The 20350-nt window shown below is 50.0% G+C and overlaps 1 protein-coding gene and 1 pseudogene across 1 annotated transcript; both read left to right on the top strand.

Annotated features, from left to right (window-relative positions):
* Nucleotides 1–9994: 9994 nt before the first annotated feature.
* LOC132485903 (Golgi-associated RAB2B interactor protein 3-like) lies at nt 9995–10510 on the top strand (the record flags this gene model as incomplete). The annotated part of the gene is made up of 1 exon (XM_060092509.1): nt 9995–10510. A coding segment is annotated over one exon (516 nt), but the record flags the coding sequence as incomplete, so codon positions are not given.
* A 6904-nt stretch (nt 10511–17414) lies between these two features.
* LOC132486890 (Golgi-associated RAB2 interactor protein 3-like) lies at nt 17415–19754 on the top strand (annotated as a pseudogene).
* Nucleotides 19755–20350: the final 596 nt, after the last annotated feature.

The raw sequence follows: 20350 nt of genomic DNA, 5'->3' as shown, positions 1-20350 counted from the left end.
GCAGCTGCAAGTGCAATGAGGCAATGGATGGTTGATTACAGACTGACCAATGTCCCAAACTTCAAGTCTGGCAACACACATACATACTAGAAAGGGTTTTTTTTCCCTACAGCAAAATAAGGTCCTTCACAGGATTGTTGAAGACGTGCTATGGTGGGAGGCATATTGAAGGCAGTGTCGTGGCTGGCACAGCAAGCGTGATGTGATGCTGGGGAACACAGCAGGGGCCACGGCATGCAAGGCTTTGAGGTCCATTTAAAGGATTTTGATTTCTGACCTTGGAGGGATGCAAAGCCATGATATGTTTTCAATAGGGGAGTGGCCTGATCAAATGTGCACTTTGTGGAGGGTACTGTGGTTTCTGTGAAAAGAAGTATTTGGCTGGGGGGGTTGTTAATATGGGACTTTATGTGACTTCCTATTTTTGGCCACAGGATCTATATAATGAGGAGATTGGAGAGTATGTTTTGAAAGACACCGTTCCATTTGAAATATCCACGTGGGGTGCATTTCTTCAACGAAGGACTTGTGGCCCCAGCTGCTGGGGGTGCATCCCACAGAAAGCCTTCAGCTGGCAGTGAGTTTGGAAATTGCCTGGGTTCCTCACCCGAGGTGCACGGCAAGAAATGATTGACGTGGAGTGTGAAGGTCAGGCCATCGTAGCCCAACACAGACCCTCTCGGAAGGGTCACTCCAGTTCAAGAGCTCAGCTTCGGGCTTCCCTGGTGGCGCAGTGGTTGGGAGTCCGCCTGCCGACACAGGGGACACGGGTTCGTGCCCCGGTCCGGGAGGACCCCACATGCCACGGAGCGGCTGGGCCCGTGAGCCATGGCTCCGGAGCCTGTGCTCCGCAACGAGAGAGGCCACAACAGTGAGAGGCCCACGTACCGCCAAAAAAAAAAAAAAAAAAAAAAAAAAGCAGGGGTCAAGGAGGGAAGGATTGGGAGTTTGGGATTAGCAGATACAAACTACAGGATGGATAAACAGCACGGTCCTACTGTAGAGCACAGAGAACTATATTCAGTATCCTGTGATAAACCATAATGGAAAAGAATATGAAAAAGAATGTATGTATACAAAAAACTGAATCAGAAATTAACAGAAGAAATTAACACAACACAAATTAACACAACATTGTAAATCAACTATACATCAATAAAAAAGAAGAAGGAAAAGAAAAAAAATACAAACCAAGTTTGGGTTCCCTTTGTGGGGAGGGAGCATGCAGAAGAGGGGCTGGCAGGGTTCTATTTCTTGCTCTGGGTGGCAGCTACAAGGGTGTTCACTTTCTTGTTACTCATTAAGCTATATTTATGGTTTCTGCACTTTCATGAATGTGTGTTATATTTCACAATAAAAAGTTTCTAAAACTGTAAAAAATATAAATATAAATGTAAATATAAACAAAAGTTAGCCTCCTTGAAAAGAGAAAATGGGTGAGAAAATTCTCCATATCCTGGAAATGACAGTACCAATGGGACTCTGACAGGTAGCACTCTTTCTAAGTTCCTGCCAGCACTGTGTTATATACGCTGGGGGCACAGAGAACAGCAATTCCCATAGGATGCCTGCCCTTAGCAAGGACACAGTCCACTTCCAGGATTTTATCCCCAGGACATCATTCAGCAGAAGCACGAAGATGATCCCTGCAGGGAGATTTGTAACAACAACAGGACTGGAAACCACCCAGATATTTACAAAAGCAGGAGGGTTTTCTCAACCTTTTGATTACAAAGACTATCCAGCCTACCCACACCTATACCCTGGCAGGGTCAGCCTGTTCCCTATGGACATGGTGGTTGGTTTAGGGGGAGGCTGGTGAGCCTGCCCCAAGGGGGTGCGGACTTGGAGGCTCAACCAAGGGGTGTGCGATGTGATGGTGACGGGTCACAAAGGACTTGCGGTATAAATATGGTCGGGCCAAGAGACTCTGGCAGAGTCCTGCAGGGAGGTGACGAGTTGCTTTCGTTCCCTCTCTCTCTCCGAGACTCAATTTGTGGCTGGTGGCTCTGTCTTGAACGAAGAGAGCCATGAGCAGTGGGAGTTCACCTCATTACATGGCCAATAGCTACTGTTCAGTGGGGGTGTTGAGGACCTCCATAGGGGTCCTGCAACGACAACTGTACGAGGGAGGAGAGTATGACATTTTCAAGTACGCTCCCATGTTTGAGAGCGACTTTATCCAGGTCAGCAAGGAAGGAGAACTGATTGACCTAGACAACCGCGTCCGAAGGGTGACTGTGGGCGTCGCATCCACCAGCCCCCTCTTCCCACTACCTGACGTCATGCTGCTGGCCCAAACAACGAAAGTCTGTGACGAGCATGTCAGATGCGCCGGGATCACCAAGGGGAGAGGTTGCAAGCCCGTGAAGACCCTAGAGCTCACCAGGCTGCTTCCCTTGAAGTTTGTCAAGATCTCCATCCACAACCGTGAGAAACAGCAGCTGTGCCTGAATCTTGCTACCGGCCGTACTTTCTATCTGCAGCTGTGCCCCTCTTCCGATGCACAAAAAGACCTCTTTTCCCATTGGGAAAAGCTTGTCTATATCCTGAGACCACCGGTAGTCAGTTACAGCAGTACCCCGATGCTCCAAACTGGAGATGCAGCGACTACAGAGGATGCCAAAATCCTAGTGGGAAGCACCCACAGAGACTCAAGAACCCGGGGCAGGGTGCTTTGGGAGAGCAGGGCCTTCATAGCCTTTGGTGCTCTCTGAGACTCGCCTGGGAAATACCTTCTATTGTTGAAAAGGGTCAGGGACAAACGAGCTATCACTATGGGATTCACCACACTGGAGAGGTTCCGAGTGCTTCTCCACCTTGTCCCACAGGGCTGAATTTCAGAGAGACCTTAGGTATCATATCAGCTGCACTGGTCTCATCACCAGGGCTGTAATCCCTTCTACAGCATCCTGATTGTCTGGTCGCTTCTTGAACACTTACCCCAGCCCAGGTAGTCTCATCAGTTGTGGAACATCATTCACAGTTAGGAAGTCCTTCCTTCGTTGTGTCTCCCCGTGACGCCGACATGCTGATTCAAATCAGCCCAACCCGTGTAGTCACCAAAATGCAGAAGGTGTGCATCCCTTGACCCAGGAACCCCACTTCTAGGAGTCTGTCCTGCAGAGAGAGAAGCACAAGGGTATAAAATTAAAGTGTATATCATGGAGAATTGTATCAGTGCTTTCCCTGACCCTGGGACTGTTCAAGTAAAATGGAGTGGCCGTTTGACAGTGGTGCAGTAGATGGGATCTTGCATCCAATGGGAGCTTAGACTGGGTGATTTCAAAGGTTATTCTAAGTATAAGCCCTTGAGTTGCTCAGCTCCAGGAGGAGAGAGGAGCAGACAGTTCAGATCTCACTTTCTGTCATCTCTATCTTACCTGATTCTCCTCCCCTTGGCTCAGACCACAGAGCTCCACAGAGAAAGGGATCAGGATGAGGCTGGGATTCACAAGCTTCGTGACGTGACTGGACCCACAAAAAGCGCCGAAGGATCAGCAGGAGGGATGACCGTGGGCCTGGCGGGAGCCACCATCAAGGATCCAGGAGAAATCGGATCCGGCGAGGCCATTGCAGGTGCCCCCATAGATCAAGTGCAGCCGTGAAAAGCGCCGAAGTATTCAGCGGCAGGAATAACCATGGGCCTGGAGGGAGCCATTATCAAGGATCCAGGAGAAAGCGGAGCCGGCGAGGCCATTGCAGGTGCCCCCCAAGGATCAACTGCAGCCGTGAAAAGCGCCGAAGGATCAGCGGCAGGGATGACCACCGGTCTGGCGGGAGCCACCATCAAGGATCCAGGAGAAAGTGGATCCGGAGAGGCCATTGCAGGTGCCCCCCATGGATCAACTGCAGCCGTGAAAAGCACCGAAGGATCAGCGGCAGGGTTGACCATGGGCCTGGCGGGAGCCACCATCAAGGAGCCACCATCAAGGATCCTGGAGAAAGCGGATCCGGCGAGGCCATTGCAGGTGCCCACATAGTTCAAGTGCAGCCGTGAAAAGCGACGAAGTATCAGCGGCAGGAATGACCATGGGCCTGGCAGGAGCCATTATCAACGATCCAGGAGAAAGCAGATCCGGCGAGGCTATTGCAGGTTTCCCGCATGGATCAAATGCAGCCGTGAAAAGCGCCGAAGTATCAGCGGCAGAAATGACCATGGGCCTGGCTGGAGCCACCATCAAGGATCCAGGAGAAAGCGGATCTGGCAAGGCCATTGCAGGTGCCCCCCATGGATCAACTGCAGCCGTGAAAAGCGCCAAAGGATCAGCGGCAGGGTTAACCATGGGCCTGGGGGGAGCCATTATCAAGGATCCAGGAGAAAGCGGATTCGGCGAGGCCATTGCAGGTGCCCCCATAGATCAAGTGCAGCCGTGAAAAGTGCAGAAGGATCAGCGGCAGGAATGGCCATGGGCCTGGCTGGAGCCACCATCAAGGATCCAGGAGAAAGTGGATCTGGCGAGGTATTGCAGGTGCCCCCCATGGATCAACTGCAGCCGTGAAAAGCGCCGAAGGATCAGCGGCAGGGATGACCACCGGTCTGGCGGGAGCCACCATCAAGGATCCAGGAGAAAGTGGATCCGGAGAGGCCATTGCAGGTGCCCCACATGGATCAACTGCAGCCGTGAAAAGCACCGAAGGATCAGCGGCAGGGTTGACCATGGGCCTGGCGGGAGCCACCATCAAGGAGCCACCATCAAGGATCCTGGAGAAAGCGGATCCGGCGAGGCCATTGCAGGTGCCCACATAGTTCAAGTGCAGCCGTGAAAAGCGACGAAGTATCAGCGGCAGGAATGACCATGGGCCTGGCGGGAGCCATTATCAAGGATCCAGGAGAAAGCAGATCTGGCGAGGCTATTGCAGGTTTCCCTCATGGATCAAATGCAGCCGTGAAAAGCGCCGAAGTATCAGCGGCAGAAATGACCATGGGCCTGGCTGGAGCCACCATCAAGGATCCAGGAGAAAGCGGATCCGGCGAGGCCATTGCAGGTGCCCCCCATGGATCAACTGCAGCCGTGAAAAGCGCCAAAGGATCAGCGGCAGGGTTAACCATGGGCCTGGGGGGAGCCATTATCAAGGATCCAGGAGAAAGCGGATCCAGCGAGGCCACTGCAGGTGCCCCCATAGATCAAGTGCAGCCGTGAAAAGTGCCGAAGTATTCAGCGGCAGGAATGACCATGGGCCTGGCGGAAGCCATTATCAAGGATCCAGGAGAAAGCGGATCCGGTGAGGCCACTGCAGGTGCCCCCCATGGATTAAATGCAGCCGTGGAAAGCGCCGAAGGATCAGCGGCAGGAATGGCCATTGGCCTGGCTGGAGCCACCATCAAGGATCCAGGAGAAAGCGGATCCGGTGAGGCCACTGCAGGTGCCCCCCATGGATTAAATGCAGCCGTGGAAAGCGCCGAAGGAGCAGCGGCAGGGTTGACCATGGGCCTGGCGGGAGCCACCATCAAGGATCCAGGAGAAAGCGGATCCGGCGAGGACATTACAGGTGCTGCCAGTTTATCCTTGCAGGACATGAACCTGGTCTTGGCGGATGATGCCAGCACATCCTCGACGGTGGGAGATGGTCCAGAGAGCAGCATGAGCATGGTGTTGCCAGTTGCAGTCACAACCAGCAAGCCTGCTGCTGGAAGAGCTGAAGGGAAGGTCGCAGACCCCGTGGTCTCCACCTTGCAGACTGAAGGCTACATGTCTGAACGGGATGGAAGCCAGAAGGGCTTCCACCCCAGGGATGAAGCCTGGAGAGAAAAAAAGAAAAGAAGGACACGTCTTCATCGAGGAAAAGTTCCCATCACCGCAGGACACGTGAAGGTCACCACAGGTCAGGAGGGGACAAGACCCAGAAATCATCCTCCCACTGGTCCTCATCTGGCCATGGAAACTCCAAAGTTGACAAAGGACGGGAGGACAGCTCGCAAACTGAGGAACAGCCAGTCCGCCACCAGTTCAGGGACTCTAAGTAAGACATCCAGTAAGATCCTCTCCTTCTTTAGGAGCTTCAGAGTCATTCCTGGTTCAGAAACAAGGCTCACACATGACCATTGAGAGGCAGACAAAGCCCCGGTTGGCTTCCATGTTTAGCACACATTTGCTAAAAGGGGAGAAAAAAACAAGGACATGATAAACACAAAATTCACAATACTGGATTTCTGTAGGGTAAAAAGAAGGGAGGGATGGTCTGGGAGGAAAAGCTCTTATGCAAAGCCATATGTCCATGGGAATGTATTATCGTTTCCATTTTATTTTAACATCTCTGACATCAGGATGATTTTTATACTGCTGTCAGCCAAGTGGCAGTCACTGCCTTAGAAATATCTCAACCAATTTGTTTCACTGTTGTTTTCCTTTCAATATATGCACAAGAGATGGATGACAAAGTCTGAAAGAGATCTTTCAAGAACTATAAGATAAAGAAACTAAGGGACATAAATACTCACTATCCAGGAACACAAGAAAGGTTTAGAGATATTGTTAAGGAATAACAGAATAATCCAAAATGCTCTGTACTGATGAACTATGCAAATTATGTATGCATGTGGAAAGCGATTCTAAAAATAAAAAAAAAATCATAAATGAGATTAGGAAATCTCATTTCATACTGAGATTATGCATTTTTAAATGTCCATCATAAAAAAGTCTTTCCAATTTAAAAAAAAGTTGTAAATAAATTTCATGAGTCCATGAAAATCATTCAATTGTTAACAACAGTTGATAACAGTTGGATTAGAGTAACTGTTGATAACAGTTAACCACCGTTGGATTTGAGAAGAATGCCTCTGAGAACCATGTGTGTTTTTTGTTTTTGGGGTTTCTTTTTTTGCGGTATGCGGGCCTCTCGCTGCTGTGGCCTCTCCCATTGCAGAGCACAGGCTCCGGACGCACAGGCTCAGCGGCCATGGCTCACGGGCCCAGCGGCTCCACGGCATGTAGGATCTTCCCGGACAGGGACACGAACCCGTGTCCCCTCCATCGGCAGGTGGACTCCCAACCACTGCGCCACCAGGGAAGCCCCATGTGTCTTTGTATGAACCGGGGAGTCATCTGCTAGCCTTGCAATTCTCTGCTCATTCCCTTCTGTGACAACAGGGTCTACTAGGATGGAAGTTGGGTTTCCAGTAAAACTTAGGGACTTTCTCTGCAGAGCAAATTAAGTGGTAGAGGTGGAGGAGGTGAGAAATAAGATACGGATTCTGGGAGGAGTGGTAGCTTGGGAGGATGAGAGGAAGCCCTTCTCAGTTGCTCTGGTGGGTGGCTGAAAAATCCCATCTTGTGATTTCCGATACACAAAGACCAATAGATTGCGGGGATCAATGTGTCCTTGGAGTTCACTCTTGAAGCACTGGGTCTTGGTAAGAGGAGAGAAAGAGCCATGTTCTCTAAGACCTGAGAGGGATTTGGGGGAAGCCTTCCGGAAATGTGAGGAGTTACGGGGTAGAGGAGGGAGATAAAGGGGAACTCTTTCCCAAGCCTTTGACTCAGAGCCCCAGATTTTCACTATGCCAGAGGCTGAATCAGCCTACTTAAAACAGCTTCATCTTAGGATTCTGTACCCTTGGCTTTACCTTTTGTCTTTCTTAGCGTGTATTAGGCATTCTCACTCCCTCACCCCAAAGGACTTCTTTAACGTGAACCTAGTTAGTCCACTATGCAGGGCGTTCGCTGAGCAGACCCACAGTTGACACAGTTTACACCTCCAGTGCAGTAGTAAAGTGGAGGTGGGGACTTGCCCACCGCAACGTGCCCTGCCTGGCACTTTCTCTGGATTTCCTTTTCTATCTTGACAGTTCATCAAGAGACACGTGCACAGATACCTACGTATTTCAAAGCAACAGGCATCTTCCTCTGGAGGGAGACATCAATTTGGGTAGCAAGTCAGTACACCCTATCAGATCAAGGCCAATATTTTGGACAGCAATATTCATCACCATGGTAGCAATTCTGCAGCTGCAAGTGCAATGAGGCAATGGATGGTTGATTACAGACTGACCAATGTCCCAAACTTCAAGTCTGGCAACACACATACATACTAGAAAGGGTTTTTTTTCCCTACAGCAAAATAAGGTCCTTCACAGGATTGTTGAAGACGTGCTATGGTGGGAGGCATATTGAAGGCAGTGTCGTGGCTGGCACAGCAAGCGTGATGTGATGCTGGGGAACACAGCAGGGGCCACGCCATGCAAGGCTTTGAGGTCCATTTAAAGGATTTTGATTTCTGACCTTGGAGGGATGCAAAGCCATGATATGTTTTCAATAGGGGAGTGGCCTGATCAAATGTGCACTTTGTGGAGGGTACTGTGGTTTCTGTGAAAAGAAGTATTTGGCTGGGGGGGTTGTTAATATGGGACTTTATGTGACTTCCTATTTTTGGCCACAGGATCTATATAATGAGGAGATTGGAGAGTATGTTTTGAAAGACACCGTTCCATTTGAAATATCCACGTGGGGTGCATTTCTTCAACGAAGGACTTGTGGCCCCAGCTGCTGGGGGTGCATCCCACAGAAAGCCTTCAGCTGGCAGTGAGTTTGGAAATTGCCTGGGTTCCTCACCCGAGGTGCACGGCAAGAAATGATTGACGTGGAGTGTGAAGGTCAGGCCATCGTAGCCCAACACAGACCCTCTCGGAAGGGTCACTCCAGTTCAAGAGCTCAGCTTCGGGCTTCCCTGGTGGCGCAGTGGTTGGGAGTCCGCCTGCCGACACAGGGGACACGGGTTCGTGCCCCGGTCCGGGAGGACCCCACATGCCACGGAGCGGCTGGGCCCGTGAGCCATGGCTCCGGAGCCTGTGCTCCGCAACGAGAGAGGCCACAACAGTGAGAGGCCCACGTACCGCAAAAAAAAAAAAAACAAAAACAGCAGGGGTCAAGGAGGGAAGGATTGGGAGTTTGGGATTAGCAGATACAAACTACAGGATGGATAAACAGCAGGGTCCTACTGTAGAGCACAGAGAACTATATTCAGTATCCTGTGATAAACCATAATGGAAAAGAATATGAAAAAGAATGTATGTATACAAAAAACTGAATCAGAAATTAACAGAAGAAATTAACACAACACAAATTAACACAACATTGTAAATCAACTATACATCAATAAAAAAGAAGAAGGAAAAGAAAAAAAATACAAACCAAGTTTGGGTTCCCTTTGTGGGGAGGGAGCATGCAGAAGAGGGGCTGGCAGGGTTCTATTTCTTGCTCTGGGTGGCAGCTACAAGGGTGTTCACTTTCTTGTTACTCATTAAGCTATATTTATGGTTTCTGCACTTTCATGAATGTGTGTTATATTTCACAATAAAAAGTTTCTAAAACTGTAAAAAATATAAATATAAATGTAAATATAAACAAAAGTTAGCCTCCTTGAAAAGAGAAAATGGGTGAGAAAATTCTCCATATCCTGGAAATGACAGTACCAATGGGACTCTGACAGGTAGCACTCTTTCTAAGTTCCTGCCAGCACTGTGTTATATACGCTGGGGGCACAGAGAACAGCAATTCCCATAGGATGCCTGCCCTTAGCAAGGACACAGTCCACTTCCAGGATTTTATCCCCAGGACATCATTCAGCAGAAGCACGAAGATGATCCCTGCAGGGAGATTTGTAACAACAACAAGACTGGAAACCACCCAGATATTTACAAAAGCAGGAGGGTTTTCTCAACCTTTTGATTACAAAGACTATCCAGCCTACCCACACCTATACCCTGGCAGGGTCAGCCTGTTCCCTATGGACATGGTGGTTGGTTTAGGGGGAGGCTGGTGAGCCTGCCCCAAGGGGGTGGGGACTTGGAGGCTCAACCAAGGGGTGTGCGATGTGATGGTGACGGGTCACAAAGGACTTGCGGTATAAATATGGTCGGGCCAAGAGACTCTGGCAGAGTCCTGCAGGGAGGTGACGAGTTGCTTTCGTTCCCTCTCTCTCTCCGAGACTCAATTTGTGGCTGGTGGCTCTGTCTTGAACGAAGAGAGCCATGAGCAGTGGGAGTTCACCTCATTACATGGCCAATAGCTACTGTTCAGTGGGGGTGTTGAGGACCTCCATGGGGGTCCTGCAACGACAACTGTACGAGGGAGGAGAGTATGACATTTTCAAGTACGCTCCCATGTTTGAGAGCGACTTTATCCAGGTCAGCAAGGAAGGAGAACTGATTGACCTAGACAACCGCGTCCGAAGGGTGACTGTGGGCGTCGCATCCACCAGCCCCCTCTTCCCACTACCTGACGTCATGCTGCTGGCCCAAACAACGAAAGTCTGTGACGAGCATGTCAGATGCGCCGGGATCACCAAGGGGAGAGGTTGCAAGCCCCTGAAGACCCTAGAGCTCACCAGGCTGCTTCCCTTGAAGTTTGTCAAGATCTCCATCCACAACCGTGAGAAACAGCAGCTGTGCCTGAATCTTGCTACCGGCCGTACTTTCTATCTGCAGCTGTGCCCCTCTTCCGATGCACAAAAAGACCTCTTTTCCCATTGGGAAAAGCTTGTCTATATCCTGAGACCACCGGTAGTCAGTTACAGCAGTACCCCGATGCTCCAAACTGGAGATGCAGCGACTACAGAGGATGCCAAAATCCTAGTGGGAAGCACCCACAGAGACTCAAGAACACGGGGCAGGGTGCTTTGGGAGAGCAGGGCCTTCATAGCCTTTGGTGCTCTCTGAGACTCGCCTGGGAAATACCTTCTATTGTTGAAAAGGGTCAGGGACAAACGAGCTATCACTATGGGATTCACCACACTGGAGAGGTTCCGAGTGCTTCTCCACCTTGTCCCACAGGGCTGAATTTCAGAGAGACCTTAGGTATCATATCAGCTGCACTGGTCTCATCACCAGGGCTGTAATCCCTTCTACAGCATCCTGATTGTCTGGTCGCTTCTTGAACACTTACCCCAGCCCAGGTAGTCTCATCAGTTGTGGAACATCATTCACAGTTAGGAAGTCCTTCCTTCGTTGTGTCTCCCCGTGACGCCGACATGCTGATTCAAATCAGCCCAACCCGTGTAGTCACCAAAATGCAGAAGGTGTGCATCCCTTGACCCAGGAACCCCACTTCTAGGAGTCTGTCCTGCAGAGAGAGAAGCGCAAGGGTATAAAATTAAAGTGTATATCATGGAGAATTGTATCAGTGCTTTCCCTGACCCTGGGACTGTTCAAGTAAAATGGAGTGGCCGTTTGACAGTCGTGCAGTAGATGGGATCTTGCATCCAATGGGAGCTTAGACTGGGTGATTTCAAAGGTTATTCTAAGTATAAGCCCTTGAGTTGCTCAGCTCCAGGATGACAGAGGAGCAGACAGTTCAGATCTCACTTTCTGTCATCTCTATCTTACCTGATTCTCCTCCCCTTGGCTCAGACCACAGAGCTCCACAGAGAAAGGGATCAGGATGAGGCTGGGATTCACAAGCTTCGTGACGTGACTGGACCCACAAAAAGCGCCGAAGGATCAGCAGGAGGGATGACCGTGGGCCTGGCGGGAGCCACCATCAAGGATCCAGGAGAAAGCGGAATCGGCGAGGCCACTGCAGGTGCCCCCATAGATCAAGTGCAGCCGTGAAAAGCACCGAAGTATTCAGCGGCAGGAATGACCATGGGCCTGGCGGGAGCCATTATCAAGGATCCAGGAGGAAGTGGATCCGGCGAGGCCATTGCAGGTGCCCCCCATGGATCAACTGCAGCCGTGAAAAGCGCCGAAGGATCAGCGGCAGGGATGTCCATGGGCCTGGCGGGAGCCATTATCAAGGATCCAGGAGAAAGCGGATCCGGCGAGGCCATTGCAGGTGCCCCCATAGATCAAGTGCAGCCGTGAAAAGTGCCGAAGTATTCAGCGGCAGGAATGACCATGGGCCTGGCGGGAGCCATTATCAAGGATCCAGGAGAAAGCGGAGCCGGCGAGGCCATTGCAGGTGCCCCCCATGGATCAAATGCAGCCGTGAAAAGTGCCGAAGGATCAGCGGCAGGAATGGCCATGGGCCTGGCTGGAGCCACCATCAAGGATCCAGGAGAAAGCGGATCTGGCGAGGCCATTGCAGGTTTCCCCCATGGATCAAATGCAGCCGTGAAAAGCGCCGAAGAATCAGCGGCAGGGTTGACCATGGGCCTGGCGGGAGCCACCATCAAGGAGCCACCATCAAGGATCCTGGAGAAAGCGGATCCGGCGAGGCCATTGCAGGTGCCCACATAGTTCAACTGCAGCCGTGAAAAGCGACGAAGTATCAGCGGCAGGAATGACCAGGGGCCTGGCGGGAGCCATTATCAAGGATCCAGGAGAAAGCAGATCCGGCGAGGCTATTGCAGGTTTCCCGCATGGATCAAATGCAGCCGTGAAAAGCGCCGAAGTATCAGCAGCAGAAATGACCATGGGCCTGGCTGGAGCCACCATCAAGGATCCAGGAGAAAGCAGATCTGGCGAGGCCATTGCAGGTGCCCCCCATGGATCAACTGCAGCCGTGAAAAGCGCCAAAGGATCAGCGGCAGGGTTAACCATGGGCCTGGGGGGAGCCATTATCAAGGATCCAGGAGAAAGCGGATCCGGCGAGGCCATTGCAGGTGCCCCCATAGATCAAGTGCAGCCGTGAAAAGTGCCGAAGTATTCAGCGGCAGGAATGACCATGGGCCTGGCGGAAGCCATTATCAAGGATCCAGGAGAAAGCGGATCCGGTGAGGCCACTGCAGGTGCCCCCCATGGATTAAATGCAGCCGTTGAAAGCGCCGAAGGATCAGCGGCAGGAATGGCCATTGGCCTGGCTGGAGCCACCATCAAGGATCCAGGAGAAAGCGGATCTGGTGAGGCCATTGCAGGTGCCCCCCATGGATCAACTGCAGCCGTGAAAAGTGCCGAAGTATCAGCGGCAGGGTTGACCATGGGCCTGGCGGGAGCCACCATCAAGGATCCAGGAGAAAGCGGATCCGGCGAGGACATTACAGGTGCTGCCAGCTTATCGTTGCAGGACACGAACCTGGTCTTGGCGGATGTTGCCAGCACATCCTCGACGGTGGCAGATGGTCCAGAGAGCAGCATGAGCATGGTGTTGCCAGTTGCAGTCACAACCAGCAAGCCTGCTGCTGGAAGAGCTGAACGGAAGGTCGCAGACCCCGTGGTCTCCACCTTGCAGACTGAAGGCTACATGTCTGAACGGGATGGAAGCCAGAAGGGCTTCCACCCCAGGGATGAAGCCTGGAGAGAAAAAAAGAAAAGAAGGACACGTCTTCATCGAGGAAAAGTTCCCATCACCGCAGGACACGTGAAGGTCACCACAGGACAGGAGGGGACAAGACCCAGAAATCATCCTCCCACTGGTCCTCATCTGGCCATGGAAACTCCAAAGTTGACAAAGGACGGGAGGACAGCTCGCAAACTGAGGAACAGCCAGTCCGCCACCAGTTCAGGGACTCTAAGTAAGACATCCAGTAAGATCCTCTCCTTCTTTAGGAGCTTCAGAGTCATTCCTGGTTCAGAAACAAGGCTCACACATGACCATTGAGAGGCAGACAAAGCCCTGGTTGGCTTCCATGTTTAGCACACATTTGCTAAAAGGGGAGAAAAAAACAAGGACATGATAAACACAAAATTCACAATACTGGATTTCTGTAGGGTAAAAAGAAGGGAGGGATGGTCTGGGAGGAAAAGCTTCAACAGAGTGGGAATTTTTCTATTATGCAAAGGGTATGTCCATGGGAATGTATTATCGTTTCCATTTTATTTTAACATCTCTGACATCAGGATGATTTTTATACTGCTGTCAGCCAAGTGGCAGTCACTGCCTTAGAAATATCTCAACCAATTTGTTTCACTGTTGTTTTCCTTTCAATATATGCACAAGAGATGGATGACAAAGTCTGAAAGAGATCTTTCAAGAACTATAAGATAAAGAAACTAAGGGACATAAATACTCACTATCCAGGAACACAAGAAAGGTTTAGAGGTATTGTTAAGGAATAACAGAATAATCCAAAATGCTCTGTACTGATGAACTATGCAAATTATGTATGCATGTGGAAAGCGATTCTAAAAATAAAAAAAATCATAAATGAGATTATGAAATCTCATTTCATACTGAGATTATGCATTCTTAAATGCCCATCATAAAAAAGTCTTTCCAATTTAAAAAAAAGTTGTAAATAAATTTCATGAGTCCATGAAAATCATTCAATTGTTAACAACAGTTGATAACAGTTGGATTAGAGTAACTGTTGATAACAGTTAACCACCGTTGGATTTGAGAAGAATGCCTCTGAGAACCATGTGTGTTTTTTGTTTTTGGGGTTTCTTTTTTTGCGGTATGCGGGCCTCTCGCTGCTGTGGCCTCTCCCATTGCGGAGCACAGGCTCCGGACGCACAGGCTCAGCGGCCATGGCTCACGGGCCCAGCGGCTCCACAGCATGTAGGATCTTCCCGGACAGGGACACGAACCCGTGTCCCCTGCATCGGCACGTGGACTCCCAACCACTGCGCCACCAGGGAAGCCCCATGTGTCTTTGTATGAACCGGGGAGTCAACTGCTAGCCTTGCAATTCTCTGCTCATTCCCTTCTGTGACAACAGGGTCTACTAGGATGGAAGTTGGGTTTCCAGTAAAACTTAGGGACTTTCTCTGCAGAGCAAATTAAGTGGTAGAGGTGGAGGAGGTGAGAAATAAGATACAGATTCTGGGAGGAGTGGTAGCTTGGGAGGATGAGAGGAAGCCCTTCTCAGTTGCTCTGGTGGGTGGCTGGAAAATCCCATCTTGTGATTTCCGATACACAAAGACCAATAGATTGCGGGGATCAATGTGTCCTTGGAGTTCACTCTTGAAGCAGTGGGTCTTGGTAAGAGGAGAGAAAGAGCCATGTTCTCTAAGACCTGAGAGGGATTTGGGGGAAGCCTTCCGGAAATGTGAGGAGTTACGGGGTAGAGGAGGGAGATAAAGGGGAACTCTTTCCCAAGCCTTTGACTCAGAGCCCCAGATTTTCACTATGCCAGAGGCTGAATCAGCCTACTTAAAACAGCTTCATCTTAGGATTCTGTACCCTTGGCTTTACCTTTTGTCTTTCTTAGCGTGTATTAGGCATTCTCACTCCCTCACCCCAAAGGACTTCTTTAACGTGAACCTAGTTAGTCCACTATGCAGGGCGTTCGCTGAGCAGACCCACAGTTGACACAGTTTACACCTCCAGTGCAGTAGTAAAGTGGAGGTGGGGACTTGCCCACCGCAACGTGCCCTGCCTGGCACTTTCTCTGGATTTCCTTTTCTATCTTGACAGTTCATCAAGAGACACGTGCACAGATACCTACGTATTTCAAAGCAACAGGCATCTTCCTCTGGAGGGAGACATCAATTTGGGTAGCAAGTCAGTACACCCTATCAGATCAAGGCCAATATTTTGGACAGCAATATTCATCACCATGGTAGCAATTCTGCAGCTGCAAGTGCAATGAGGCAATGGATGGTTGATTACAGACTGACCAATGTCCCAAACTTCAAGTCTGGCAACACACATACATACTAGAAAGGGTTTTTTTTCCCTACAGCAAAATAAGGTCCTTCACAGGATTGTTGAAGACGTGCTATGGTGGGAGGCATATTGAAGGCAGTGTCGTGGCTGGCACAGCAAGCGTGATGTGATGCTGGGGAACACAGCAGGGGCCACGCCATGCAAGGCTTTGAGGTCCATTTAAAGGATTTTGATTTCTGACCTTGGAGGGATGCAAAGCCATGATATGTTTTCAATAGGGGAGTGGCCTGATCAAATGTGCACTTTGTGGAGGGTACTGTGGTTTCTGTGAAAAGAAGTATTTGGCTGGGGGGGTTGTTAATATGGGACTTTATGTGACTTCCTATTTTTGGCCACAGGATCTATATAATGAGGAGATTGGAGAGTATGTTTTGAAAGACACCGTTCCATTTGAAATATCCACGTGGGGTGCATTTCTTCAACGAAGGACTTGTGGCCCCAGCTGCTGGGGGTGCATCCCACAGAAAGCCTTCAGCTGGCAGTGAGTTTGGAAATTGCCTGGGTTCCTCACCCGAGGTGCACGGCAAGAAATGATTGACGTGGAGTGTGAAGGTCAGGCCATCGTAGCCCAACACAGACCCTCTCGGAAGGGTCACTCCAGTTCAAGAGCTCAGCTTCGGGCTTCCCTGGTGGCGCAGTGGTTGGGAGTCCGCCTGCCGACACAGGGGACACGGGTTCGTGCCCCGGTCCGGGAGGACCCCACATGCCACGGAGCGGCTGGGCCCGTGAGCCATGGCTCCGGAGCCTGTGCTCCGCAACGAGAGAGGCCACAACAGTGAGAGGCCCACGTACCGCAAAAAAAAAAAAAACAAAAACAGCAGGGGTCAAGGAGGGAAGGATTGGGAGTTTGGGATTAGCAGATACAAACTACAGGATGGATAAACAGCAGGGTCCTACTGTAGAGCACAGAGAACTATATTCAGTATCCTGTGATAAACCATAATGGAAAAGAATATGAAAAAGAATGTATGTATACAAAAAACTGAATCAGAAATTAACAGAAGAAATTAACACAACACAAATTAACACAACATTGTAAATCAACTATACATCAATAAAAAAGAAGAAGGAAAAGAAAAAAAATACAAACCAAGTTTGGGTTCCCTTTGTGGGGAGGGAGCATGCAGAAGAGGGGCTGGCAGGGTTCTATTTCTTGCTCTGGGTGGCAGCTACAAGGGTGTTCACTTTCTTGTTACTCATTAAGCTATATTTATGGTTTCTGCACTTTCATGAATGTGTGTTATATTTCACAATAAAAAGTTTCTAAAACTGTAAAAAATATAAATATAAATGTAAATATAAACAAAAGTTAGCCTCCTTGAAAAGAGAAAATGGGTGAGAAAATTCTCCATATCCTGGAAATGACAGTACCAATGGGACTCTGACAGGTAGCACTCTTTCTAAGTTCCTGCCAGCACTGTGTTATATACGCTGGGGGCACAGAGAACAGCAATTCCCATAGGATGCCTGCCCTTAGCAAGGACACAGTCCACTTCCAGGATTTTATCCCCAGGACATCATTCAGCAGAAGCACGAAGATGATCCCTGCAGGGAGATTTGTAACAACAACAAGACTGGAAACCACCCAGATATTTACAAAAGCAGGAGGGTTTTCTCAACCTTTTGATTACAAAGACTATCCAGCCTACCCACACCTATACCCTGGCAGGGTCAGCCTGTTCCCTATGGACATGGTGGTTGGTTTAGGGGGAGGCTGGTGAGCCTGCCCCAAGGGGGTGGGGACTTGGAGGCTCAACCAAGGGGTGTGCGATGTGATGGTGACGGGTCACAAAGGACTTGCGGTATAAATATGGTCGGGCCAAGAGACTCTGGCAGAGTCCTGCAGGGAGGTGACGAGTTGCTTTCGTTCCCTCTCTCTCTCCGAGACTCAATTTGTGGCTGGTGGCTCTGTCTTGAACGAAGAGAGCCATGAGCAGTGGGAGTTCACCTCATTACATGGCCAATAGCTACTGTTCAGTGGGGGTGTTGAGGACCTCCATGGGGGTCCTGCAACGACAACTGTACGAGGGAGGAGAGTATGACATTTTCAAGTACGCTCCCATGTTTGAGAGCGACTTTATCCAGGTCAGCAAGGAAGGAGAACTGATTGACCTAGACAACCGCGTCCGAAGGGTGACTGTGGGCGTCGCATCCACCAGCCCCCTCTTCCCACTACCTGACGTCATGCTGCTGGCCCAAACAACGAAAGTCTGTGACGAGCATGTCAGATGCGCCGGGATCACCAAGGGGAGAGGTTGCAAGCCCCTGAAGACCCTAGAGCTCACCAGGCTGCTTCCCTTGAAGTTTGTCAAGATCTCCATCCACAACCGTGAGAAACAGCAGCTGTGCCTGAATCTTGCTACCGGCCGTACTTTCTATCTGCAGCTGTGCCCCTCTTCCGATGCACAAAAAGACCTCTTTTCCCATTGGGAAAAGCTTGTCTATATCCTGAGACCACCGGTAGTCAGTTACAGCAGTACCCCGATGCTCCAAACTGGAGATGCAGCGACTACAGAGGATGCCAAAATCCTAGTGGGAAGCACCCACAGAGACTCAAGAACACGGGGCAGGGTGCTTTGGGAGAGCAGGGCCTTCATAGCCTTTGGTGCTCTCTGAGACTCGCCTGGGAAATACCTTCTATTGTTGAAAAGGGTCAGGGACAAACGAGCTATCACTATGGGATTCACCACACTGGAGAGGTTCCGAGTGCTTCTCCACCTTGTCCCACAGGGCTGAATTTCAGAGAGACCTTAGGTATCATATCAGCTGCACTGGTCTCATCACCAGGGCTGTAATCCCTTCTACAGCATCCTGATTGTCTGGTCGCTTCTTGAACACTTACCCCAGCCCAGGTAGTCTCATCAGTTGTGGAACATCATTCACAGTTAGGAAGTCCTTCCTTCGTTGTGTCTCCCCGTGACGCCGACATGCTGATTCAAATCAGCCCAACCCGTGTAGTCACCAAAATGCAGAAGGTGTGCATCCCTTGACCCAGGAACCCCACTTCTAGGAGTCTGTCCTGCAGAGAGAGAAGCACAAGGGTATAAAATTAAAGTGTATATCATGGAGAATTGTATCAGTGCTTTCCCTGACCCTGGGACTGTTCAAGTAAAATGGAGTGGCCGTTTGACAGTGGTGCAGTAGATGGGATCTTGCATCCAATGGGAGCTTAGACTGGGTGATTTCAAAGGTTATTCTAAGTATAAGCCCTTGAGTTGCTCAGCTCCAGGAGGAGAGAGGAGCAGACAGTTCAGATCTCACTTTCTGTCATCTCTATCTTACCTGATTCTCCTCCCCTTGGCTCAGACCACAGAGCTCCACAGAGAAAGGGATCAGGATGAGGCTGGGATTCACAAGCTTCGTGACGTGACTGGACCCACAAAAAGCGCCGAAGGATCAGCAGGAGGGATGACCGTGGGCCTGGCGGGAGCCACCATCAAGGATCCAGGAGAAAGCGGATCCGGCGAGGCCACTGCAGGTGCCCCCATAGATCAAGTGCAGCCGTGAAAAGCACCGAAGTATTCAGCGGCAGGAATGACCATGGGCCTGGCGGGAGCCATTATCAAGGATCCAGGAGAAAGTGGATCCGGCGAGGCCATTGCAGGTGCCCCCCATGGATCAACTGCAGCCGTGAAAAGCGCCGAAGGATCAGCGGCAGGGATGACCACCGGTCTGGCGGGAGCCACCATCAAGGATCCAGGAGAAAGCGGATCCGGCGAGGACATTACAGGTGCTGCCAGCTTATCCTTGCAGGACACGAACCTGGTCTTGGCGGATGGTGCCAGCACATCCTCGACGGTGGCAGATGGTCCAGAGAGCAGCATGAGCATGGTGTTGCCAGTTGCAGTCACAACCAGCAAGCCTGCTGCTGGAAGAGCTGAACGGAAGGTCGCAGACCCCGTGGTCTCCACCTTGCAGACTGAAGGCTACATGTCTGAACGGGATGGAAGCCAGAAGGGCTTCCACCCCAGGGATGAAGCCTGGAGAGAAAAAAAGAAAAGAAGGACACGTCTTCATCGAGGAAAAGTTCCCATCACCGCAGGACACGTGAAGGTCACCACAGGACAGGAGGGGACAAGACCCAGAAATCATCCTCCCACTGGTCCTCATCTGGCCATGGAAACTCCAAAGTTGACAAAGGACGGGAGGACAGCTCGCAAACTGAGGAACAGCCAGTCCGCCACCAGTTCAGGGACTCTACGTAAGACATCCAGTAAGATCCTCTCCTTCTTTAGGAGCTTCAGAGTCATTCCTGGTTCAGAAACAAGGCTCACACATGACCACTGAGAGGCAGACAAAGCCCCGGTTGGCTTCCATGTTTAGCACACATTTGCTAAAAGGGGAGAAAAAAACAAGGACATGATAAACACAAAATTCACAATACTGGATTTCTGTAGGGTAAAAAGAAGGGAGGGATGGTCTGGGAGGAAAAGCTCTTATGCAAAGCGGTATGTCCATGGGAATGTATTATCGTTTCCATTTTATTTTAACATCTCTGACATCAGGATGATTTTTATACTGCTGTCAGCCAAGTGGCAGTCACTGCCTTAGAAATATCTCAACCAATTTGTTTCACTGTTGTTTTCCTTTCAATATATGCACAAGAGATGGATGACAAAGTCTGAAAGAGATCTTTCAAGAACTGTAAGATAAAGAAACTAAGGGACATAAATACTCACTATCCAGGAACACAAGAAAGGTTTAGAGGTATTGTTAAGGAATAACAGAATAATCCAAAATGCTCTGTACTGATGAACTATGCAAATTATGTATGCATGTGGAAAGCGATTCTAAAAATAAAAAAAATCATAAATGAGATTATGAAATCTCATTTCATACTGAGATTATGCATTCTTAAATGCCCA

Source organism: Mesoplodon densirostris, chromosome 3, assembly GCF_025265405.1.
Source record: "Mesoplodon densirostris isolate mMesDen1 chromosome 3, mMesDen1 primary haplotype, whole genome shotgun sequence".
NCBI classification, from domain to species: Eukaryota; Metazoa; Chordata; class Mammalia; order Artiodactyla; family Ziphiidae; genus Mesoplodon; species Mesoplodon densirostris.
Note: the sequence above shows the minus strand (reverse complement) of the source record. Positions and strands in the feature narration are given on the sequence as shown.